The 23,907-nt window shown below is 34.9% G+C and overlaps 1 protein-coding gene across 40 annotated transcripts in view; it reads right to left on the bottom strand.

The window, feature by feature from the left end:
* LOC125660444 (protein hu-li tai shao-like) overlaps positions 1 to 23,678 on the bottom strand; it is a 37,703-nt gene extending 14,025 nt beyond the window's left edge. For 3 of the 40 annotated variants that reach the window (XR_008798352.1, XM_056148272.1, XM_056148268.1), the window contains exons 1-13: positions 23,329 to 23,540; positions 18,332 to 18,402; positions 13,512 to 13,588; positions 9,260 to 9,511; positions 6,425 to 6,573; positions 5,587 to 5,817; positions 5,265 to 5,408; positions 4,063 to 4,161; positions 3,678 to 3,848; positions 3,081 to 3,226; positions 2,819 to 2,948; positions 2,331 to 2,444; positions 320 to 412 (exon numbers count right to left, since the gene is read on the bottom strand). Coding sequence is in view for 39 of the 40 variants with exons in the window: in XM_056148272.1 (XP_056004247.1) it covers positions 320 to 412; positions 2,331 to 2,444; positions 2,819 to 2,948; positions 3,081 to 3,226; positions 3,678 to 3,848; positions 4,063 to 4,161; positions 5,265 to 5,408; positions 5,587 to 5,817; positions 6,425 to 6,573; positions 9,260 to 9,511; positions 13,512 to 13,572 (1,590 nt within the window). In the remaining variant the exon portion in view is untranslated. Of the gene's footprint in view, positions 1 to 319; positions 413 to 2,330; positions 2,445 to 2,818; positions 2,949 to 3,080; positions 3,227 to 3,677; positions 3,849 to 4,062; positions 4,162 to 5,264; positions 5,409 to 5,586; positions 5,818 to 6,424; positions 6,574 to 9,259; positions 9,512 to 13,511; positions 13,589 to 15,756; positions 18,403 to 18,516; positions 18,694 to 23,328 lie in introns of those variants that run through there. The other 37 variants (XM_056148284.1, XM_056148279.1, XM_056148295.1 and 34 more) reach the window with 25 other exon arrangements.
* Positions 23,679 to 23,907: the final 229 nt, after the last annotated feature.

The raw sequence follows: 23,907 nt of genomic DNA, 5'->3' as shown, positions 1-23,907 counted from the left end.
CAGGTTTCAAAATTTACGTCTCATTTTCAATGTTTGCAATTAATCATTTTTATTGAAAAATCAGTCATACCTCACCGCAACTAGAAACAAATACAAAATTCTTCATTGCACAGATTTTTTTCTTTAATCTTCCTTCTTTATTTGGTTTTTTTTTTTTTGGTATTGTTTTTGTTATCGACACTCAAAGCAAATGATGAATGTGATGAATGCATTTTAATACATAATTTCATGAAAATTTTGCTAGATTCATGCATTTTTGAAATACAGTCAATTTGGCAGCCAATGAATTTTGGGACTTGGTGTACTGTGCGAAACTGACCTGCAATTTCTGTGCCTCTTCCCAGGTCAAGCCCTCCAGAACTCGAGACTGCGGCCCAGCTGTCACCTTATCTTCATAATAATCTTTCCTTATCTAAGACAGGAGATGGTAAAATATTAAATGTTTGCATCTCTAATGTCCTTATTTCTAAATGTGTAAAATGGAAGGTAAATACTTATAAATTTTCAAATATGAACACTAATCTGTTTTACTTGCACCAAAAATCATTTCAATTGCAAAGAATTCAACATTTAAAAAAACAAAAAACAACCTTTTATCAGGTTGTGCATAAATATAATCTAAACCTTTGACCCTCTGACCACAAAATGAATATCTTTAGGTCATGATCATTATATACATGAAGTATCAATTTCTAGTGTTGGATACCGTTAAGGATGAATACCATACCGATACTTTTGAAACAAGAAGATACCTTTTAACTATACCACAATCTATGATCAATAAATAACTAATTAATACATATACTAGTGATTTTTTAAAGACTCATTTTGGGTACGAATATCGACCCTTTCCCCTCCCAAATGTTACTAATTTTTCCCCAATTTAACTTGCACTTTTCCCAATAATAAAAACTGGAGAAAAAAGTATGTGTTAAAAAATAAGTTCAAATTAAATGTGATTAGTTTATGACAAAGACGCATCAATTCTAGATGATTTAGAAAGAATAGTTGAAATTTTTTAAGAGCTTAAAGAAAAAAAAGTTATGAACTTTGTAAAATAAAAGAAGAATAACACCAACTTGTGTTTGATTTCTTGTTTGATATGATATATTTAGCATATTTACAATAATGACTAGATTTTCCCAATCTGATCAAAATGTTGACAATTTTCCCAATTTGAAAGCCATAGGACCCTTTTGAAAAATGTTGAAAAATCACCGTATACTTCATATATCAGGATTTTTTAATGTTTAATAGAAGACAAAGAGTTAAAAAATAAGATAACAGGTAGTTACAATCTGGTAAAAAAAGAAGAAGACAAAGTTCACAATTTAGTGTGGATTTATTTATTTCACCACTATTAGTTGAAAGATACTGAGGGCCAAGGGGTTTCCAATATTTTTCAGGTAGAATGCTTCTTTTGAATTGATTGAGATAGTTTGCTTCTCTTATCTTTGAATTTATCAAATTTCATTTGCTGTAGCACATGGCACAAAAGTTTGGTTTTTGTTTTTCAAATGTTAAGTCTGGAACCATATGATTATGTGAGGATTATATTTCATTCTTACCTTCCAAAAAAATCTTTTAGAAACACGTTTCACCCCACCCACCCCCAAAATCGCAAGTCTAGTCACAAGGGCCAGACAAATGTTCTCAAGGTTTTTTCTTTATGATACTGATTCCTGAATCTTGAATCAGATGAACATTTCGATTTTATAATCAATAATTCATGATATATGTAAATGTCTTTAAAAAGCCAATAATGAAACTAAAATTTACTTAAGTTTTCGTGTTTCTTTTTAAAGAATACTTTTACTAATCACTGTAAAATCGTGTATGTTGAGTTAATACAGAGGACTGCTTCTCGCGGATTATTTACAGTGGTAAAATTAAGGTGACACTAATGAACCAAGATACAGGCAAACGTGAGGAGTTTACTGCTTCTGTTTTAGCACTCCAGTATCTAACATAAATTTTGTAAACTAAGTCTTACAAAAGTAATGCGAAGATGACATACACTTGATTGAAAATCATACTTTTCAAGTATTTATCGTATAACCGAAATGATAAGCCGGGTATTATCGTCTGCTGCGTTTCCTTGATTAGCAGAACCTTAGAATGCACGTTAGCAGACATAACTTAATAAATACTGATATTCATACTGGTTTGAAATGAAATGGTATTTTACCAGTAATTTTGAAACAAGTTCTCAGTTCGGTATTCATGCAGAGGACCGGCATCCAACCCTATAATCCCCACCGACTAATATCACCTTTTCCACACACACACACCGGGTACCACAATCTTACCATTGATTACATTATACTTACATCTTTTTGTTTTTTCTTGAATTCCTTCGGATCTTCTCCCTGTGGTGCAAACTGGTTGGGGTTATCCACTTTTATGGGCGTGCCTGAATTAGATGGTGAACCATCTTGTACCCACTGAAACAAAAACAGTCCACATCAAAAGGAGTCCCAATCAGTAAGCAGTCCTAATTAGCACACTCACTACTGACCAAAGGCATCAAAATATAACAAAATATCTAATGTGATCTGGTCTTTTCATCAATTCAAAATTACACGTCATGGAGAAGTTACCCCATTCTGTACTGCATCACTTTTACTTCCTACTGATCACGAAATGGAAATGGAACACAGCGAATATGTTCATGGGGAACTTTATTTTCATATCTGACTCATTGTTTGTTTTTTTTTATTTCTGGACATGCTACAGTCCAATTATAGTTGTTTCATCCATGTATGTATTGGTTATCTATTCAGTGTCAGGATATTATGAATGGCAATATCTGTTTTACCTTGGTTATCTTTTTGGGGTTGGTTGTTCCAGTTTCTTCCAACTCTTTTTTGACATAAGTATTGGGAGAGTTCAACCATCCTGCTTTATAGTGCTGCTTTTGTCTTTCAATGGCAACTTTAATTGGAGACCTTAAAACAAAGAATATCAGTGAATAATCCCTTTGTACGTCCCGACAGATGTAATTTCAAAGTTGACCTTGGTCTATGTGACCTGTAATCTCTACATATCTTGACCTGTGGTATGTGCGGTGGGTAACTTACATGTATTTGGAGTGTTCGTAATCCCCATCGAACACATATGTAAATGAACTGGAGGCTGGTGGGATTTCTACATCGTCATTACTTCTTTCTCGCTTGGACTCTGCCTTGATGATTGGTTGTCTGTACACAAAACCAGTCCTAAAACCCTGTATACACAAAACAATTGTAAATTCAGTTTTGAACTTGGTTAAGAATGCATTTCTTAAATCATCATCAACTTCACACAACAAATTGTGTATTGTTTCAACATACTGAGGAATCATTTCAATTCATGGGGGCCAATGTTCGTGGGTAAGTAAAATTTTGCTGGTTCGTGGGGACATAATTTTGTGGGTAAGCGATACGATGTCACTAGGAAAGATAACTGTAAATTGGTGGGTAAGAGTGACCCACGAAATCACCCCCCCCCCCCCCCCCACGTCCACAGAAACAGCATCTAAATGAGTCGTGTGTTGCTTTATTATAGCTCTGTTCTTCAGCATTATCTAACGGTTCCATGAGTGTCTCTGTATTGTTTAATTATATACTTGTCCTTACAGCATTATCTAACGGTTCCATGAGTGTCTCTGTATTGTTTAATTATATACTTGTCCTTACAGCATTATCGAGCTGCCTCATGAGTGCCTCAAACTCTAGTTCTCCTGGCTTCCATTTCCTTCCACTAGTATCCACTCCTCCTCCACCCTGACTTCCAACAGCAAATGTCTTCTGTCGAACCTCATCATCAACCAAAATTATGTTGTCTAGACCCGCCGGCAGAGCTTTAATCTACAAAATATAAGCTAATTTTATAACTTTCTGCTTCAATCTTCCAAGTTTGAATATTTCTACTTTGTAAGAACAAAATGTAATTTCCATCCAGCAATACTTTCTTGTTCATAATCACCTATTGTAAAATTTTGCAAAATACACATCCAATATGAATTTGACTGCAAGTCATAACTTCTGTTCAAAACACCTGTTGATTTCTGAATGAACACACCTGTGATTCGCAAGCTGCCATAACATTGAATGCGTAGTGGTAGGCTTCTTCTATTGTTGTACCACAGGCAACAACTCCATGGTTTCTGAGAAACATGATCTGTCAACAAAATATGTATATAAATATTGTCTGTCAATTGTTGTCCAACTTCAAAATACATTTTGAAATTTAGCAACAGTGTAGACAGCAAAAATTAGGCACCATTGTGTGTACATGTTTTTATTGCATTGAAACTTCTTAACCATTGCACCAGTATATTAATTTTCATGGCCATGTAGTGTTTAAGGAATTGATCTCCATCTCTAAAAAGCTGATCAGTCTAACTTTCAGGAAAGAGAACTCTTTTAGACAATTTTCTTTCTGGGTAACAGTATAGACAAAAAAACCTGTGGAACAAGGGTATTGGGGCTTGTCTGTGAAAATTTAAAGATACAAAGTTGCTTTAATATGCATTTAGTTTTTATATAGCATCATAAAAATAAGAGAAGAATAAAATAATACACATTTAATCACTGACCATTTTGGCCCCAACCTGATACCAAAACCTCAACCCCTGGGATCATGAAATTTGCAATTTTGGTAAAAGTCTACCTGCTCTTTCTAAATATCCATCTAGTTTCAATTTTGTGTCAATAGCACTAAAGAAGATAGTATTTAAATGTTTTACACATAAACTCTATATCCCATGTTTTGCCCCGCCTTGGAGTCAGAACTTCTACCCTGGGATCAAGAAATTTACAACTTTGGTCAAAGCCTTCCTGTTCTACATGACTATGCCTTTAGTTTTTCTTGTGGTTGTAGAGGAGATTTCTGAAAAACGGTAGATTTTTGCTTTACATATAAGGCCCTGGGGGTGCAGGAATCCTGAAATTTACAACTTGTCCCAATGATACTTCATACCAAACTTAAGAGAACTGAAGAACAGTCGTTAAGGATACGTCAAAAATGTTCAATTGCTAACTGTTAACACACGGCAATGGATGCAGCCATAATCAACTTTAAAAATCTTTCTGTATATTCTAACAAAATTAGGCTTTTATTCTTAAAATTACAAGACTATTTTATCACTGAAATGTTAACATAAAACTGATACCAGTATGGTATGACACATAGCATACTGTATAAATTATTCCTACTTACACATATTCAATTGTTAGAAATTCATCACAGATGCCTGCATTGTGGTTTTCAGACTGACTTACTTTATTGTTTGGTCCTAGGTGGCGCTGTAATGAGTCCCTTTCTTCTTGGTCGACTAGTATTCCATTATATTCATGGTAGCTGACTTCACCACAAATGAGGGATTCCTGGGACATGGGCAGAAAGCCACATTTCAATGTAGAAACCTGAAATATACAAGTGTTAACAGTCAAGCTATCCTACTTCCTAATTCTAAAAGATCAATTGGACTGGGTTTCATAAAATGCAATTTTCAGTACAATTCAAGCAAAAAAGAATGTCCACTGAAATCCCCCTTTCTGTACATTTAGTACTGAGGCTATCCAATTATTACTGAGAACTTACTGCTACTGCAGATGGTGTGTGGAGATGAATGACACATTTGAGGTCAGGTCGTGCTTGGTGGATTGCCGAGTGAAGTGTGAAGCCAGCCTTGTTGATGCCTAGTGTTGTTGTGCCTTTCTCGATCACATCTCCCCTCATATCAACCTTCACTAATGAAGAAGCAGTGACCTCCCCATAGGTCAATCCAAACGGGTTAATGAGAAAGTGTTCCTGCTCTTGGTTAATTCTGACCTGTACATGAAGATACATTAAATATTGCAATAAAGTGCACCGCCAAGGCACATGATAGTTTATTCAGATTCAGATGAAAGTGCACGACACAAAATCATGTCAACCTTAATTGGTGCAAAGATTGGACCAATATCTTTGCTTTTAGGTCTGAGGTAAAATCAAGATTATTGGCGCAAAGATTGTAGGACAGACGGACACTATCGCCATTCCATAATACATCCACTCTTTAAACAGGTGTATAAAAATATAATCCAATGGATGGCCAAGCTCAAAACCACACCCTGAAAATTCTAGAAAATGCTCTCTAAAGAAGATACTCAATTGAACATTTGATCTTATGAAACTTTTCATTAAGTGAGATAAACAGATGGCAGATTCAAGACAGAATCGTAAAATAAAATTTTGGTATCCATCGTTTTTGAGAAGTGAAGGGTGAAGTTCATCAGTACTTGTTGCCATTTGCCATGTTGGCTTTCTCTGGTTTCTATATATACATGTATTTGCCATTATGTTACTACATGGAATTTCCAGTTGTCAAAAACAAATAAATGTAGGGGTGACTGTAATGTTTGTTTACATACACTAACATGGCTCTCAGATCACTTACACTGATGTGATTGTAGATGCCATGCCCCCAGCCACAGAGATCCACCAGTCTGTAGCAGGCTGCAAGCTTACATCGCAGGAGTTTCTCCCCCTTGGAGTAACCAAGGCCTTCAGTTCCTTTTATGTCATTGATGGGGATAACTGGGGACGCTGAAATATGGTACAGAAATTTCATAAATGTCCGATAGTGATAGAAATATCAGAACATACTACTGCTCATTTACTAGGGAGAAAGAACTATTCGTCTGTTGAAATAAAACCCAAACTCTAATACATTTTATTAGACTTGTTTTTTTATCAATAACAAAAATGTAATGACACACAACACAAGGTAATGATACACATATATGACCTCCTAGAGTGAAGAGCAGGGAACTTGTGAAGGTCAAAGCAATTGTTTACATGTGATATCAAAACAATTCATAACAGGAACTTATACAATTCATATTCCCTATCAATTGTAATAACAGGAACTTATACAATTCATATTCCCTATCAATTGTAATCTTTAGCATTTTTTTTTTCTATTTAAAAAACAAGGACACTATCAGTCATAGTGTGAAATATTGTGCAACAAAATACATATTACGTGAAATAACAAGATGTATTTGTGAAACACAAATGCCCCCGTTAATGGCCAATTCCAAAGATGGCCAAGGTCATAAGGGCAAATATCTTGATACTAGTAGAAAGATCTTGTCAAAAGAAATGCTCATGTACAATATGAAAGCTCTAATATTTACCATTTAGAAGTTATGACCAATGTAAAAAAATAAATTAAAAGTAGGTCAAATGTCAAAGTCAAAAGGTTCAATACCAACAGAAAGATCTTGTAACAAGGAATAATCATGTGAAATATCAAAGCTCTATCTCTTACTGTTCAAAAGTTATTAGCAAGGTTAAAGTTTTCAAAAAGTAGATCAAATTCCAAGGTCAAGGTCACAGGGTAAAATATGTTGGTACCCACAGAAAGGTCTTGTCACAAGGAATACTCATGTAAAATATCAAAGCTCTATCACTTACTGTTCAAAAGTTATTAGCAAGGTTAAAGTTTTCAAAAAGTAGGTCAAACTCCAATGTCAAGGTCACAGGGTCAAAAATGTTGGTACCCAAGAAAAGGTCTTGTCACAAGGAATACTCATGTAAAATATCAAAGCTCTATCACTTACTGTTCAAAAGTTATTAGCAAGGTTAAAGTTTTCAAAAAGTAGGTCAAACTCCAATGTCAAGGTCACAGGGTCAAAAATGTTGGTACCCAAGAAAAGGTCTTGTCACAAGGAATACTCATGTAAAATATCAAAGCTCTATCACTTACTGTTCAAAAGTTATTAGCAAGGATAAAATTTTCAAAAAGTAGGTCAAACTCCAAGGTCTAGGTCACAGGGTCAAAAATGTTGGTACCCACAGAAAGGTCTTGTCACAAGGAATATTCATGTGAAATATCAAAGCTCTATCTCTTATTGTTCAAAAGTTATTAGCAAGGTTAAAGTTTTCAAAAAGTAGATCAAACTCCAGGGTCAAGGTCACGGGGTCAAAAATGTTGGTACCCACGGAAAGGTCTTGTCACAAGGAATACTCATGTGAAATATCAAAGCTCTATCACTTATTGTTCAAAAGTTATTAGCAAGGTTAAAGTTTCAGACAGAATGACAAACAGGACAAAAACAATATGCCCCCCGATCTTCGATCTCAGGGGCATTCGATCTCGGGGGCATAAAAATCATGTAGAAATTATTTTTAGCAGCAATTTCGTTTGTGTTTCTTTTCATTTTTTAATTTAATGTGAATTCCTGTGTTTTATACATCTAGAAATAATTCCATCAATTACTTAAACTGTCTCAGATGAAGTATGCCTCCAAGCCATAATATCTTGTTTATTTTACATTCATGCGACAATTTCAGATTAATGAAATTCAGCATTTAAACACCCACAAAGGTAGAGAGAGCACTAAGGATATTTTAGTTTCCATCCTACACACAATATAGTGAATCATCAACTACCAAAAAAAAAAAACCTGCACCAGAATAAACAATTTAAATGACTAAGAGATACCTCCCTTATTTAGAAGGTGCTGCATAACAAATTTGTCAGCTTATTAATGCACCTAAAGCAATCTCCTGATAAAAATCTCTTTCATTGAATCAATAAACAAACAGAAATACACATTCCAACATGTGTAATATCTAATTCTGAGAGCTAATGAATTATTCATGAGAAAATCAATAAAATATCAGACAAAACAAGGAATTAGTCTTCCACTTAAGGTGAAAGAATGTCACTAGGTTGCCATGGAAACTAAATCTTCTTAAAAGAGGTTTTAACTAGTTCACCTTTTGGTTGTTTATAACGACTCAATAATCACACCCTACTCAGGCCTTCTATTATTAGTCCATAAATCTTATAAATATTACATTACTCTGATACTTTGAATATCAAGAAAACACATTTTAGAGGGATTTCACACAAAAAAAAGTGACAAAGTCACTTGATAAATCAGGATATGACTGTTTTCCTAGGTACACATTTATGGGTTTTTTTGTCTGCTTTTAACTTTTCAACCACACTCACATACAAGATCCTACTTTTCCAAGATACATGTAGTTCATTAGTAAAGCACTAACTTGGATAACAGACATGTACTCTTGTCTGTTGATCAAGGAGAGACATTCATCTGTTCATTTTTCTTAAAACAAAGAGTAGATGTGTATGTATACGTACATGTAGATTTATCCTATCATTCAATCTGCTTTCACTAACACTGATCTTTTACCTGCTTAGTTCAGATGACTGAATAGTAGGTATACAATATCCACCGTCAACACTCAACAAACTTACCTCCCCTGCCTACAAGCCCAGATTGCCCCCTGGAGTGGGGCAGCAACAGATCTGTAATTTGTTGGAGGGCCAAAAGACTAGCAGGATGGGGACCAGACTTGATATGTTCCTCTACGACCTCTTCCAGTTCCCGACGAAATGCTTCACTGTTGAGGATCACCGACACTCGACTGCGGTCATTCATCTGGCGGACGTCTTCCTTCACCTCTGCCGGACGTCGCATCTGTTTGAGGTATTCTGGGTCATCTGGATCTGTTAATACCAATTTTGACTGTTACTAATCTCAGTTTTACATTTTTGAAAGAAGAAATATATGAAATGACTTAGGTTAAAATTGCACTTCAGCTCACTGCTCAGATATATGATTTCTAAGTCTATTCTCAAAGGCAATTTGGAATACTTTTAGGGTGGGAAATTCTATAGTCTATACTGTAAAAATATTGTAAATGTATCACAATTACATTTGCTCCCATCATATTTTAACTATTTCCAAATTATTACCCCCCCCCCCCCCCCAACACGGTCTTGAATTTCACAATCTATAATTTGCATTTTCTGCCAAATTTGGTTGAAATAACCCAATATTCTTGGAAAAGACAATGTGAATACTTCATGTCACATACAGATGGACAAACAGATAGACGTTTAATAACAATTGATCCATCTGAGGCTCAAAGGAGCTAAAAGGTCTATATATGACTCATACTGTAAGAATCACAGCTCAGCAAGAAAAATGGTACATGCAGGGGAATGAACACTTGGTACCGTTATTATAATGGAAACTTAATGTTAGAATCTCGGAATTTTTAAATCTAAATCCAGAATGAGTAATCTTGTTATCACTGCAAAATTTGTATCGACTGGGTGTTTTCTGATAATTTTATTTCCATGAACTGGCCATGACCGATTGAAATACATAAAACAAATAAATGCAGCTTTTTAATCTATTTGTTTTAAGATCTAAACTTACATTTTCAGTAAATAATCAGGGCTGATCCATATTTCATTTACAAGTACATTAAACAGAAAATTGGAACAGTAAGAAGTATCCTGAGATGATGATAAATATGCGTACATGTATTGATATGAGAATAAGTCTTGCTTTGTAATTGCTGTGGTTAGGTGTATTGATATAAGAATAAGTCTTGCTTTGTAATTGCTGTGGTTAGGTGTGCTCGAGTCCAGGACAACAAAGTTCCTGACACACGAGCATGTTAATTACTCATGTAATACATATCTGCATTTGAGGGAGACAAAAGGGGAGGAAGGGGGTGATGTGCACCTATGTGTACTTTCTAACGGGTATAAATAGAATTAATATTCTTTATAGAATGATTTCCACACTCTTTTGGTTCAATATCCTCAAATCATCAGATAGAAATTTAAGATTTTTAAGCGCGACATTGATAGTAGTTAATACCCGGTAATAAGAATAAATAATTTTGTACAGGATTTGTCACTGACCTTGTTTGTTTGATCAACGACCTTTAGAAATGCAATGCCACTTTTTTGATTTTACAGAGAATGAAAGTTATAAATGCCAATTCATTTAAAAGTAAAAATGAAAATAAGGGTCGGAATGCCCAGTGAAATGGATCGCACAGGCGCTGGATTAGATGGTTTTCAATGTATATATAATATTACCAGTTTTTAAAATTTTTATAAAAATGTCATGGGTGGAAATTTTGCTAATTAATACAGCATTGTCAAATCATTTTGCGGATACATATTTATAGAATATAAAATTTTCTTTACTGTGCTTATAATAGTAATTTTCTAATTAACCTAATTTACAGTGGTTATTTGCCTTCCAGTTTCTCCATGGAGAAATGAATTGTATTGATTACTATCATCATTTATACATGCGAGTGATATATCAAAGGCTAACAGTCCCAACTGTCTGAGTATTCAATATTCTGCATCCATCCACAGAACTCCATATCATATAGCAAAGTCTGCCACTTCACCCCTCACTGCCTCTGAACCAACTGCCAATAGTCTGACTCCTTGCTTTAATATATGAAATATTTACCATTCCGTCAATATTATGTGTTTTAAAAACATAGTAGTTGTATTTTACAAAACCTAATTAGGCTAAATACATCAGCCATAGAAACTTGTTTTTCTTGCATCCGTCTATACACTATGGTATCTTTGGTGACCACATCTCAGTACTGGATATGTATATTACTCAGATCTAGTCAGACAGGAGGCAAAACAATATTCCGTATTGTTACAAAGGGTTCAATGGAGGTCCCCAGTGTGTCATTGCCCTGGTGATGTGATTATGTATCATGCAATATGAAAAATCACTGGCTCTACATTCATAAGCCACAGCAGCCCATGCTGGGAAATCTCTCTAACTTCTTCCCATTATAAATCAATACCTTGCATCCTTTGACAAGGTACCAGGCAGGTAATCTTGTCCTTGATGTTCCAGGTAATCTTGTCCTTGGTGTTTGACAAGCTAAGGCTTTGGTCAACAACAGCCAGCTAATAACCCCCCACAAAATGTGTGACATTGGTGATAAGTCAGATAAGCCAAAAACAAGAGGGCATAAAATACCTGATAACAGATATATTCTAGACTCCTGCTGCCTTCGTGTCATCTAGGGTCAATCTTTCAAATTCATTTTCATGGTGGGAGGAAAGAACTACTGCTATAACAATATTTCAACAGGGTTGTTTTCCAATTACAGGCAAGACAGAGGTGATCATACAATGAAGGTTCCAGCTGAGAGCTGGTAATAACAGATGGTAAGAAGATACAACAGACAGCAACCATCAGCAATCAGTGTTACAGCATCATGCCAGCATTCCATACATAATATAACCTTCATTAGGGATCCTCAGATGTGCCTCAGAGGTGGATCAAAGATTATGTAGAAACCAGTTAATAATGGAACCCTTTTACACCTAATCATGCTACTGCAGTGTTTCAAACACAACAATACGATGCAGTAATGCATCATGTTTTCAACTAATTCAAGGAGACAGCTGAATAGCTTTTCTTCATGTTAAGAGTGGCTTTAAAATGCCAGTTGCATTTCAGGATAAAAGACAGAAAATAAATGTTAATTGTGCTTGAGCGACAAAGTAACATGGTTCACATCAAACACAGCTACCAAATGATCTGGAATAAGGGCATGTATTTCACAAAAGGTCAAGTTATAAAGAGATGTCAGGCTGACTTGTGACTGGGAAATAAAGATCTTATCAGGAATATCAAATTAACTTTTCACATAAACAAGGTTTTCAGTAGCTCTCAATGCATGGATGGATGCTATCATTTCAAAATAACACACTGTGCATTTGAAGAAGTTTGAGTGCAATGCAGGGTACTGTGAACTTTTCCTATGTATATATGATGAATGAAACAGGGGAAGTAGATACCCCAGCTAGTTAATAAACAAATCAAAAGCAAGTCTCCTCATCATCTCCTATTCTGACATGTCCCCTTGCCCGTATTATTACAGTCTATCTGAGACCTACTTGTGTGTATTTCCTAAATTCCTCTAAACATTGTTTGGAATCATTTTACAGATACCTATTGAAATAGTACTCCAATTAATTCATGAACATATCTTATTACAATTTACACACCCTAATAAAAACATCCTAAAGCAAGTCAAAATTTTATGATGAAGTAGGTCAGAATACATAAGCTTCCAAGTTCTCAGTGACCTTGTTCACCGTTACTGTGATCCCTAGTTTTATCTCCCATTTCCTTGGATACCTGTCCTTCAATAAAAAAAAAATACCTGCCATATCCCAGATAAAGACACTGTTTTACAGACATATTCACCCCATTGTCATTTTGATTCATCTGTCCAACTTAAGTTGAATGCAAATTATGGTATCTTCTTACTGAATGAATCAGAGCACTTAAAAGTAAAATAGTTGTATGTATCATATAGATCTACATTAAAATGTACAGAAAATCCATACTAGACTACATTCTGTTATGGTCTGAATCATCAGTTTCATCTGTTTAAAGCCTGATGACAACTTATTTGGTGGCAGTGAATCTTTACATGTAACACTTGGTTACATCTATTGGAATGGAATATATGCAAAAGGACACTTCTACACAGTTAGGTCAAAGTATACCTACTGCTGAAAAGGTATAAGTCATTCTGAACACATGAAGGCTCATCTAGCCACCCAAACTGTCCAGATACTGTGGATGGATTACAGATTAATGTCACATGCATACATACACCAGATTAAGAATAGTATCATGTGGATTTACCTATGGTGTCTATATATTTCCCAGTACTAGGTCCATTCATATGTGCTGTACCGTTCGACATCTTCTTGGCTCAGCACCTGTCAAAACAAATATAAGTGATTTAATGCACTACACATGGTCAACGACTGCATTCTAACAAAAGTGTTGAAGGTATTGACTTGTTACACACATGTTTGTTATGTACTTTAAGCAATTCTGATGAAAAAACACCCCAAAACAATTCTTTTAAAGAATTTATGTACCTATATATGTAATGTTAAAATTCATTGCACACTAATGTAATCTCCTAAAATTACAGTGCAGTCTGCTATCAGCAAATAATAATTGAAGCCATTTCAACTCCACCCTCAAATATAGTAAGACCATACCACACTATTTGAGAATATAAAATGATAAAACAAGATAAACACTCAAGGGAGTACTTGTTCACATTACATAACACAAAAATTGCACAAACACACACTCGGGGACTAAAATTAGCAGCCGCCCGGTCGCCACCAACGCCTGTTTTTCCTTTAGACTTTCAAATTCCACAATCTGGTCTCTCATGAGGTGACCAAAATTTCAATGACTACATTACTCATTTAGGACGAGTGAAACTCAAAACACACTTGTCCTATTAGCTAAGTGATTATTTCAGTAGGAAAGTGATTATCTCACTTGTATTAAGCCTACAGAATATCAATCATAAAAAAAAAACACCTGAAGTGCGACTTTGTATTTTTTTCTTTTGGGACTAGCGGAAGCCCATTTCTATCAAGTCATACTGTATCATATTCTATCAAGTTGTTCAGACGTATGGCTATCATGTTTGTAAGAGAATGGCGGCTTCACAACTGTACCTTTTAAAATACCATTCTAGAGTGGAAAATAGTCAGAAAGAAGATGATAAAAGAAATGAAAATGTTGAGATTTTAAAAAAAAAAATGAATTGATGAGAAAATGTCAGATTCACACAGTGCTGTAATCGAGTTTACAAGTTCAATTAATGCTGACAATGATATGGTCTGTACCACAGGCAATTATATTGCTAAAATTTACTATTAAAAAGAAATGGAGATCTGAGGTGAGATCTGTCATACGTGTCTGGAAGAGGGCCCACTAGTGTGGACAATACCCGTACACCTGCAGGAAAATAAAAAGGAACCCACAACATCTTTAATAGTACATTCGAACCCAAATGATGTAATTGTCTGTGGTCTGTGCTGTGTCAAACGCATTGATTTAATGGACACGTCTTATCTTACCAGTAGTACAAGTCAACTTACCTAATTGATAGCATCCCTGCACATTCTCAATGGTATTGAATAAACACATTTTAAAAAACTTTTGACATGTTTTGGGTATCAAATTGAAATTTATAAAACCTTAAGCATTCGAACTAATCTGAGTCGAAAATTTTTGATTCAAGTTTTTTATTTGGACAAGTAAAAGGTCTAAGTTTAATTGCCCAAAGGACAGATGTGATAGAAAATTAATATATATCCCTGATTCTTCTCTGTCATTTCTGGTTTTAAAGACACATGCATCAATTAATTAACAATTAAATCTAGTCCCTGCCCACACACATGGACTCACAATGATTTCATTCTTCATGTCAATGCACAGCTTATAAATACAATTTGACAACCATTTCCATTTCTATGAAAGCAATCGATGACACTGTGGCTACATAATAATCCCAATGTAAATGTTTGTCTGCCCAAGTTCATTAGATTCACTAAAGAGAAATCCTAGCTGGAAAATGATGAAGAGCTTATACCTTAACAGTTTCAATCACTATCAATCTGAAGAGTCAATAAAGTCCCTAAGGCAATGCTATATGCTACAAAGTGAAAGGAACAAACAGAAAACTGACCATATCCACGATTGTACCACGTAGTATGTACCTAAACAAAATTCAGGAAATGCCTCAAGACAATTCATGAAATGTTCAAGGACTTTGCATGTGTTACCAAATTCGGTTATATATATCTTAGCATGGAATATTACACAAGCCTGTATAACAATACTTCATTATTTCTCTGTTCATATGTTATTGCCCTCAGACACTATTTCTGCAAGAAAGCAGAGCATGTTTGTAAAACTACAAAAACACTTCTGTCACTGAAATTCCTTACTTCTCATTATCGTTAACTGCACTTGGTCAAACATTGACCTAAAATATGTATGTATTAATAACCCTTTTTCCAATGTATATATACACAGGGGAAAAAACCTTATTCACAGACACAAAATAACTTACTATTGGGATTAACCATGCACCTGACAGGTAAACAGGGAACTCTGAACTACTCCTTGTAAATTACCATCCCTGCTGTCACATAAACCTACCAATAAGTCTCAATTCATTTAAACTCACAACATGATATTTCTATGTCAACCTTTTTTTTGCCATGGATCAATCACCTGCCATTAATCAGTTGTAATACAGTGGACTTCTACACAGAATCATTATTAATCTCTGAATGATCAGTAGAAGGGATCATTTTAATGATCAACACATAAAGCATCAGACTGCTATAATACCCTCACAAACACGCAACAAGATGTCTGCTCTATTTAGCTCCAACCACTTCATTACTGATCAATATATTTTTAAAATTAGTGACTCATTCCGTCTCTCTTGTAAGCTAGCATATCAAAAGCAATTGCAATTCATTTTCAGAATGATTGTAAAATCACACATTTGAAAGACAACATCAAAAAGAAATGTCTTCTGTATAGACAATTATTGACAATGTTCAATTGATCGTGAAATACACTGAAAATGACTGACAAGATCATGCCACAGCTGCCCTGGGAGACATGCTACAACATTTTGGCTTGTAACCCTGACATAATGCACACACTGTTCACACTGCAGCAGTACACTGGTGAAGCAGTGCTGTGTAACTGTCTACCTTAGATAACAGCAGCTCCACAATCACAGTACATCTGATGGATATTACCGGCAGACTACACAAAATGTCTTTCTCGCTTGTGTCAAAACACATCAATGAAGAATCCTCACAGGGAAAACCTCCGTAACGTCCCCTACAAAAACCCCTCCCTCAGCACCACACACAAATCACTAACCCCCTCTCAAGCAGTCAGGGTCCAATTCCAGCAGATAACAGTAAGCAAAACAGCATCCTCCCTGTAGACAGCACTTACACAGTGTAGATTCATGACCTCAATCTAATTACAGACATCTCAGGAATGCTGCAGCTAAACACTATAGATCAGAATGCTGACTATCATGAGAATCTTCACATACACTGGTACACAGGCTTTGCCCAATCTCTGGCAGAAACTCACCAGTTCCACTGAGAACTAAATGTCAAGTACGCTGAGATTAACTAATGGCTTCTTTTTTTTAAATCACACAAATAAGCAACAGTCCATTAAAATGCATTTATACCTTACCAAAAATTGTCACGTTAACATGCATGCAAGTACAATGCAATTTTAAACTGCCTGGTTAAAACATTTGACAGTGTATAATAATAGATTGTAATGTTCACTTGTGAATTCACATGCATGATAGAGAAGCAGGCAATGATAAGATCCTGTGTTCACTCCATCTGTAAAACTCATTTTCTATTAGCCTTTACTATCACACAACAAAGGCAAACACCTTCAGATAAAATAAACAGAACAGAGTTTCTGACACCTGATAAATGGTGAAATAATCACAGACTTTTGCCACCAATGGCTACAAAATCCTAACTTTGCTCCCCCCCTGACAGTGAAGATTTTAATTCACTCAGTCCATCATAAGAGGTAAAATACAGAACCGTCCAAAAGATACCAACCACATTGTTAAAGCATTCAATAAGAACCTGCAGGCAACCAAGACAGCAATTTGTCACAGGCTCAATTCTACAAAGTTACAAGTTCAAATTCAATACCTTCTATGTGGAGCTTTACTCTGTAGAGTCTATACCTTTGGCAGTTTCAACTACTTCATATTTCATGTTTATCACTTTAACATAAAGAAAGCTCTGAGGACAATATGCCCCCTCAATAAAAAGCCATGTTACAGCCTCTCAAAAAGTATTGATTTTTCTTATTTGGGTTAACCTTTTAATAATCTTAGATAAGTATACTGTTTAAACACAGAAGAAAATAAACCATAGGTGTAAAATGTGTCACAACACACAAAGCAGACAAACTATCCAATTAGATGTAGAGTGAAGGACATCATTTCATTAACTGCTGTGGACAGTTAATTAGATGTAGTGTCAAGGACATCATTTCATTAACTGCTGTGGACAGTTAATTACATGTAGTGTCAAGGACATCATTTCATTAACTGCTGTGGACAGTTGCAGTTCTATAACTATTAGAACACATTCGGATTAGAATATGTCCTCAGTACCCCCTTGCTTGTCGTAAGAGGCGACTAAATGGGGCGGTCCTTAGGATGAGACTGCAAAAACTGAGGTCCTGTGTCACAACAGGTGTGCCACGATAAAGATCCCTCCCAGCTCAAAGGCCATAAGCGCTGAGCATAGGCCCAAATTTTGTAGCTCTTCACTGGCAATGGTGATGTCTCCATATGAGTGAAAGATTCTTGAGAGCAATGTTAGTCAATATACAATCAACAAGAAAGCAATTTTAAGAATACCTCAGAAATCACCAATATGCATTCATGAAATCTTCATGGGTTAACCATTATATATAACAAACATCTATCAAACACAAAATGATGTACAGATGCAAAATATAACTATATATACCATGTATACTAATAGCATTCCCTGTGTATCAAGTGACATGAATCAAAGCAATGTTTATTTAAGCAAAGGCAGCTAACTGAACTAATTATAACTTACCAACAGAATATCTTATGAATCTGTAACTCTATTTCAGCTGCTGACTTTTTCTTTACTTATCGGAACATGGCCTACAAGAGTAAATTGAGTATATATCAGCACTGTTGTAATGCAAAGTTATGAGGCAATTATAATTGAAGCAATTCGGAATAGTATAATAATACATGTATTGTGCATAAACTTACACCATAAGAAACTTCCCCTTTCCCCCCTCAAGTAACTAATGGTGTGTCACATTTTAATACTTGAATATCTGAACAGCATATCCTCATGCCTAGCTTTCAACAGCCAGTTAACAGACTGCAGTGTGACAAAGCCACTGCATACAGTTGACAGGAGTAAGATAAAATCTAATCCTAACTTTAAATAAAAGGAACAAGACAATATTCTGCATTACAGACATTTTAAATCAGTCAGTGCAGCATGTGAAATCATTGTACGTTTAAAAGTACCAGTTCTAAGGTTTCATTTTTACCACAAACCTTGATTTAATGCAAGTGGCTTTATTTATTCAGGAACATACAATGCTCTAACCTCAGATCAATCAAGTTTTCCGCCAGCTCAACATACCAGCTAATGTAATATAGTATTGTTGGTCATTACACAAACAAGTTTGGAGGTAATACATATACATGTAAGCAGAGCTCTGTAATCAATAAATTCAGATACATTCCACAACAGACAAACAGGTAACGAAAACCTGGTCTTAGCCTACGTCTCATCCGTTAGAGTCTCTCACTTATTGCCCCTTTTCTCCATCTCTGACATCCAGATCCACTTAAACTGTATTACTCTGTGAACTTCTACTGACACTAGAAGAGTTTGTTTTGAGATGAAACATGTGCTGTTTATTTGTAAAAGGGCGTATAACATTGATATCACCCCAATGAAAGAGTTTACAAAAGCTCTTCTGAATCAAATGTTCAATGTCACAGATCACAAAGGATTAAAGTGCACATGTTGTTTTATGCATATTACTAACTAAGCTACTAAAGTGTAGTTAAAGTACTAGATCTCCAACTAATTTCATCACTACTTCTCATCGAGTACTGACGATTTCAACACTCACTCCCCCATTCCAATTAAAACACTCCCCACTTACAACACTTATCATGTAATACATACAATCATACATGTACATAATATAAAATAAAACACTAAAGTAAGAAGTAGTGTTTCTCCTTTTCCATTCATAAAGTATGCCTGTCCTAATTGTCCTCCTTGTTCATCATATGAAAAGATATGATTGTAATATCTTGTATACATTCTGTGAAAAAGAGATGCCATGTTGTGGATAATGAATCAGAGATGAAATTTGACAAATTAAATGACCAGTCTTCTGAATCAAATCTTTCAAATTTTGGCATTGTGATTATCTGATTATATGGATCATTATTGTCTTTACTGTCACTATTTAATTGGAAGAACAATTAATGGACATTCAGACCCCCCCCCCCCCTTGCAAAGTTCATATCAAATTACCAATTTCATATGGTCCATATTAGCATTTGTTAAGTACTACCGGTAGTACATAATTCCACAACGCCTTGCATTCAAAGAACTTTCAAAACAGAGATCATGTTAAAGTTCACAGAAATAAATTCGAAGAAATTGAAGAGCATTTAAAGTAATGGAAGCAATCAATTACACTCGTGAAAAAATGTGTAATTGTAATCAAAATTAATTGAAGAAATTGGCAATTGCAATTGAATGTATTTATCAATAATTACATTGTAAAGTTTATTAAGTTCTCATCATTGGAATAAAAGAAGAATCAATATGCTCATTTCACTCATAAACTTTAACACAAAGTATCTAATATCTGATGTTAATTTAGGTACCATATATATTCCTATCATATGGGTGAGGAAACTGAAAACTCCTCAGTATCCAGGTATATATCTTTGTGTCAAGGAACACCGGTTTTCCTAACTTTACAAAATACATTGATATCTAGATATAAAATCTAGCTTTACTTCTTAAGAGTAGACATGCATTTTGTCATAGTCAGTACTACTAATATATATTCATTTCATTCTTCGGCGCACACTAGAGTGGTAGACAGTCATATTACAACAATTTGACAATACACTGGTCAGATTTCATGTAAATACAATCACCTTTGTCCTTCATATAAATGTCACCAATGACAGCTAAATTGTGCAGGTCTTCAAGTGCTTTCCTCAATTAGTTAAACAACCTTTATACAAGTATCCACTTGCTGCATAATTTTGTATTTTGGCAATCTAAATTATTCTGCTATAATATAAACCGTTCAGTCGTTTTTGACTTTACACTTGTAAGAAAGAACCCTCATTGATGATTGATTTCAGTGAACACCCAACCCTCAATCCAACAGCTCTCGCCAGCAGATCTGCTCATCTCAACATATTCTGAGTGCCAGTATCACGGAGCCAATAGTTAAATACTCTCAAGTCCAAGTCAGATTTACTCTCATAAACACTTCCAAGTATAATATGTACATGTCTTACTAAAACATGTCTTTGAAGAAAATTTGATGTCAAAAAGCACTCAAATGATTTCCTTTAAATATGTTGGGGTAAAACATGCAAAGTTCTGTAACTGTCAAAACGGGCTATAAAAAACATCCTCTCCTCCTAAACCTAGAAACATTCAAGTCATCTTATAAGCAAATAGAGGTTGAGAAATCTTGGTAAAATTTGTTTATAATTTCATGCAAGGGGAGGCAAGTACATTAGTGGAATCCCTCAATTTCTAACATGCATTTCCAATATTCTAGTATTTCTTAATAAACAAATCACAAAGCTCTCAATAGTCATAAATGTGGTTCACATATTCAGTTTTATGGTTACAGACACAGTAAATGATACAGAACTAAATGAGAGAATGGACCTTTTGTCTTCCGGCTTCAAATTATGCTGTCTAGGACCTATACATATGTACATTCAATTTTACTATAAAAGTTAATAGTTTTCTACTTAACAAAATGACATGTCTAGTTTTATGGGTAAACTAAATGAGTGATGTTATCCATTTTATCTGCTAATGTGACTCTGAATCTTCATATTTTGAAACATTTTAACACAGAATCTATTTGTACATTCAGCACAGTAAAAAACAAAACTGTAATGTTTCCTATTTTATCAGAGCAGGAATTTATGAGATATATCCTTTTTCAAAAATTTGTAAATAAGATTGACATTTTTTGCTATAGTGTCAAGTATCCCACTAAAGGTATCTACTCCATCTTCATTCACAACTCAAATTCAGCCATCCATGCAAAATCTGATAAAATCGGTTTGGTTATTAACTCAAGCACGGTTAGAATAACATTTAAACTTTTTACTTATCCACCATATAAATAAACACTGCAGGACTCTTAAAATCTACAGGCAAAACAGACCCCCATTTGTTTTTACATAACATTTCCACAATTTACAGATTGATTAAATGAAATACCTGGACTCTCTCCATAAAGATTTGGTAATAGACTTTTTATTAACAGAGATTTCAGTAGAGATTTCTTAGCTACTGAGAGTTGATGCAAGGACCAGGAGATAATCAGTAATCAGGAAAACCTTTTCATCTCATGATCTGTGATCACAGATACAATCTCCTTTATTTAGTTTGCAGGTTCTTCTGCGTTTGAAGATTACAATATGTGTTCGATTCCTATACAATGAATTTCTGTAAATCTAGAGTGACTGAGTATCTCATCTTTCCAATATTTTGTCATTCTAGGCAAGTCATTAGTGTTCATGATGGGTGTTTTTTTCAACAGAAATATTGTGACCGATACGTAAATATCAAACTCATTCGAAATAATTGAAGCGCATGTGTTACGATACTTCAATTTATTTCCAGTGTATATTACACCCATTAAGGCATATGATTATAACAATAATTTTCTTTACAACAAACTTATGCAAGTAAGAAACGACATTTAACAGATATGTATCTCATTGACTCAATTCCTGATTTCGAACCATATACATTTAAAACAGTCATGTTTCTGTAAGGATGTCATACATAGAATCATACCAGGATCATTCCAAGTCTTTGTCTGACAAATGCATCACAACAGCCATCATGTCATTTACCCCAGTCAACTGCTACAATCAGAGCATACTCACTATAGGAATGCACTTGTCGGTGTGCACCTGCTTTTGTTTTGTTTTTTAAGTAAAGACGTAAGGGAAATATATATATGCATTGTTGACCAAATTAAATAACGTGTCAGCTATTGTGGCATCTTTTTTTCTTCATCGTGACTAGTTCAGAATGATCACAGTGATCCTGGAATGATTCTACTTAAATGAAGAACAGAATGGTTTAATTTTTTCCCCAAAAATCAGAGCTATAGATTTACATCCACTACAAAGTCGTCAATGATCACGTGTTACAAGAACAAGAACTACAACTAAATAATGCTAAATCAAAAATTTCTTGGCTAATGAAGTGCATAGTTATCAAGTAATCAGCACTGTTGTGCTATCGTGTCATAAATATTCACCTGTATGTAGTAATGTACTGTACGTTATTCTATCACCTTGCACACAGTAATATTACAGGGGGATGATGTTTTGGAGAATAAATGCCTCACCCTTCGGTATCAGCTTTCAAGCATAGCATTTTCTACATCTTAATTTGTAAAGATAGCGTTTCGTGGTGAGTCTACAAACTGATAGCGTGAGCTACTGAGGCAGCGTTCCGCTCACAGATAAACAACGCTCCCCGCTGAGAAAACTCGACCTTGCTATGCATGCTTGCATATATTGTGAATTGTAACCGGCTTTCAGAAACTTTCGTTTACTTCAAAATATATCAAGAAGATTTCACATAACTGTAGTAAAACAAGTAACTCATCAATCACTGCAATTCAATCGATTGTCTGGCACACAGGAAATTGAACCTGTGGCTAAAAGTCGCACACCGCCGTTGCCGACATTACACCATAATTTTTTCCCGCAGTAAATTTTATACAACTTCTGAATGCGAAAGCATATAAGACTTACCCTTGGAATGATATTGATGAGTTGATATATCTAAATTACTCGAAACATGCAAAGAAATAAGGTACTATCCCTGCCAAAACTGACCCAGAAACGGCTAACAGGCTTCCCCAATTTTCACATCTATAATTAGCTCCCTTGGCTGTTCCATCAATTCAGCAAACTCTTTTTCGACCATTCAACTATATCGATATTAATTCTAAGATACAAAACACGCAGTTCCCTACTTACACCACTTTGACATTTTAGCTATATTGCATTTTAAAAAGATATTTTTCCTTGCCTTAAGTTATCATTTAGATAATCGTTAGTTTATTTCATACAGGAAGTGCACTTAGTGTAAAAGCGGAAGTGCATACATTACAAAATGACATCATCCATTTAAAACACAAATGGGGAAAATGTCAAAAAGCATTGAATATTTTACTATAGAGTAAGAGTTTAAACTACCATGAATAGTGAATCATTTTTGGGTTGAGATATATTCATGTAAACTATTACTGTTAGAAGAAGATTTTTAAACTTCTATATGACACTATGTATTAAAGGGACCTATAAATCTGTGGCGATTCACTTGTCAGA

Source organism: Ostrea edulis, chromosome 9 (assembly GCF_947568905.1).
Source record: "Ostrea edulis chromosome 9, xbOstEdul1.1, whole genome shotgun sequence".
Taxonomy (NCBI): domain Eukaryota; kingdom Metazoa; phylum Mollusca; class Bivalvia; order Ostreida; family Ostreidae; genus Ostrea; species Ostrea edulis.
The sequence above is the reverse complement of the archived record's forward strand: the minus strand, read 5'-3'. Positions and strand labels throughout refer to the sequence as shown.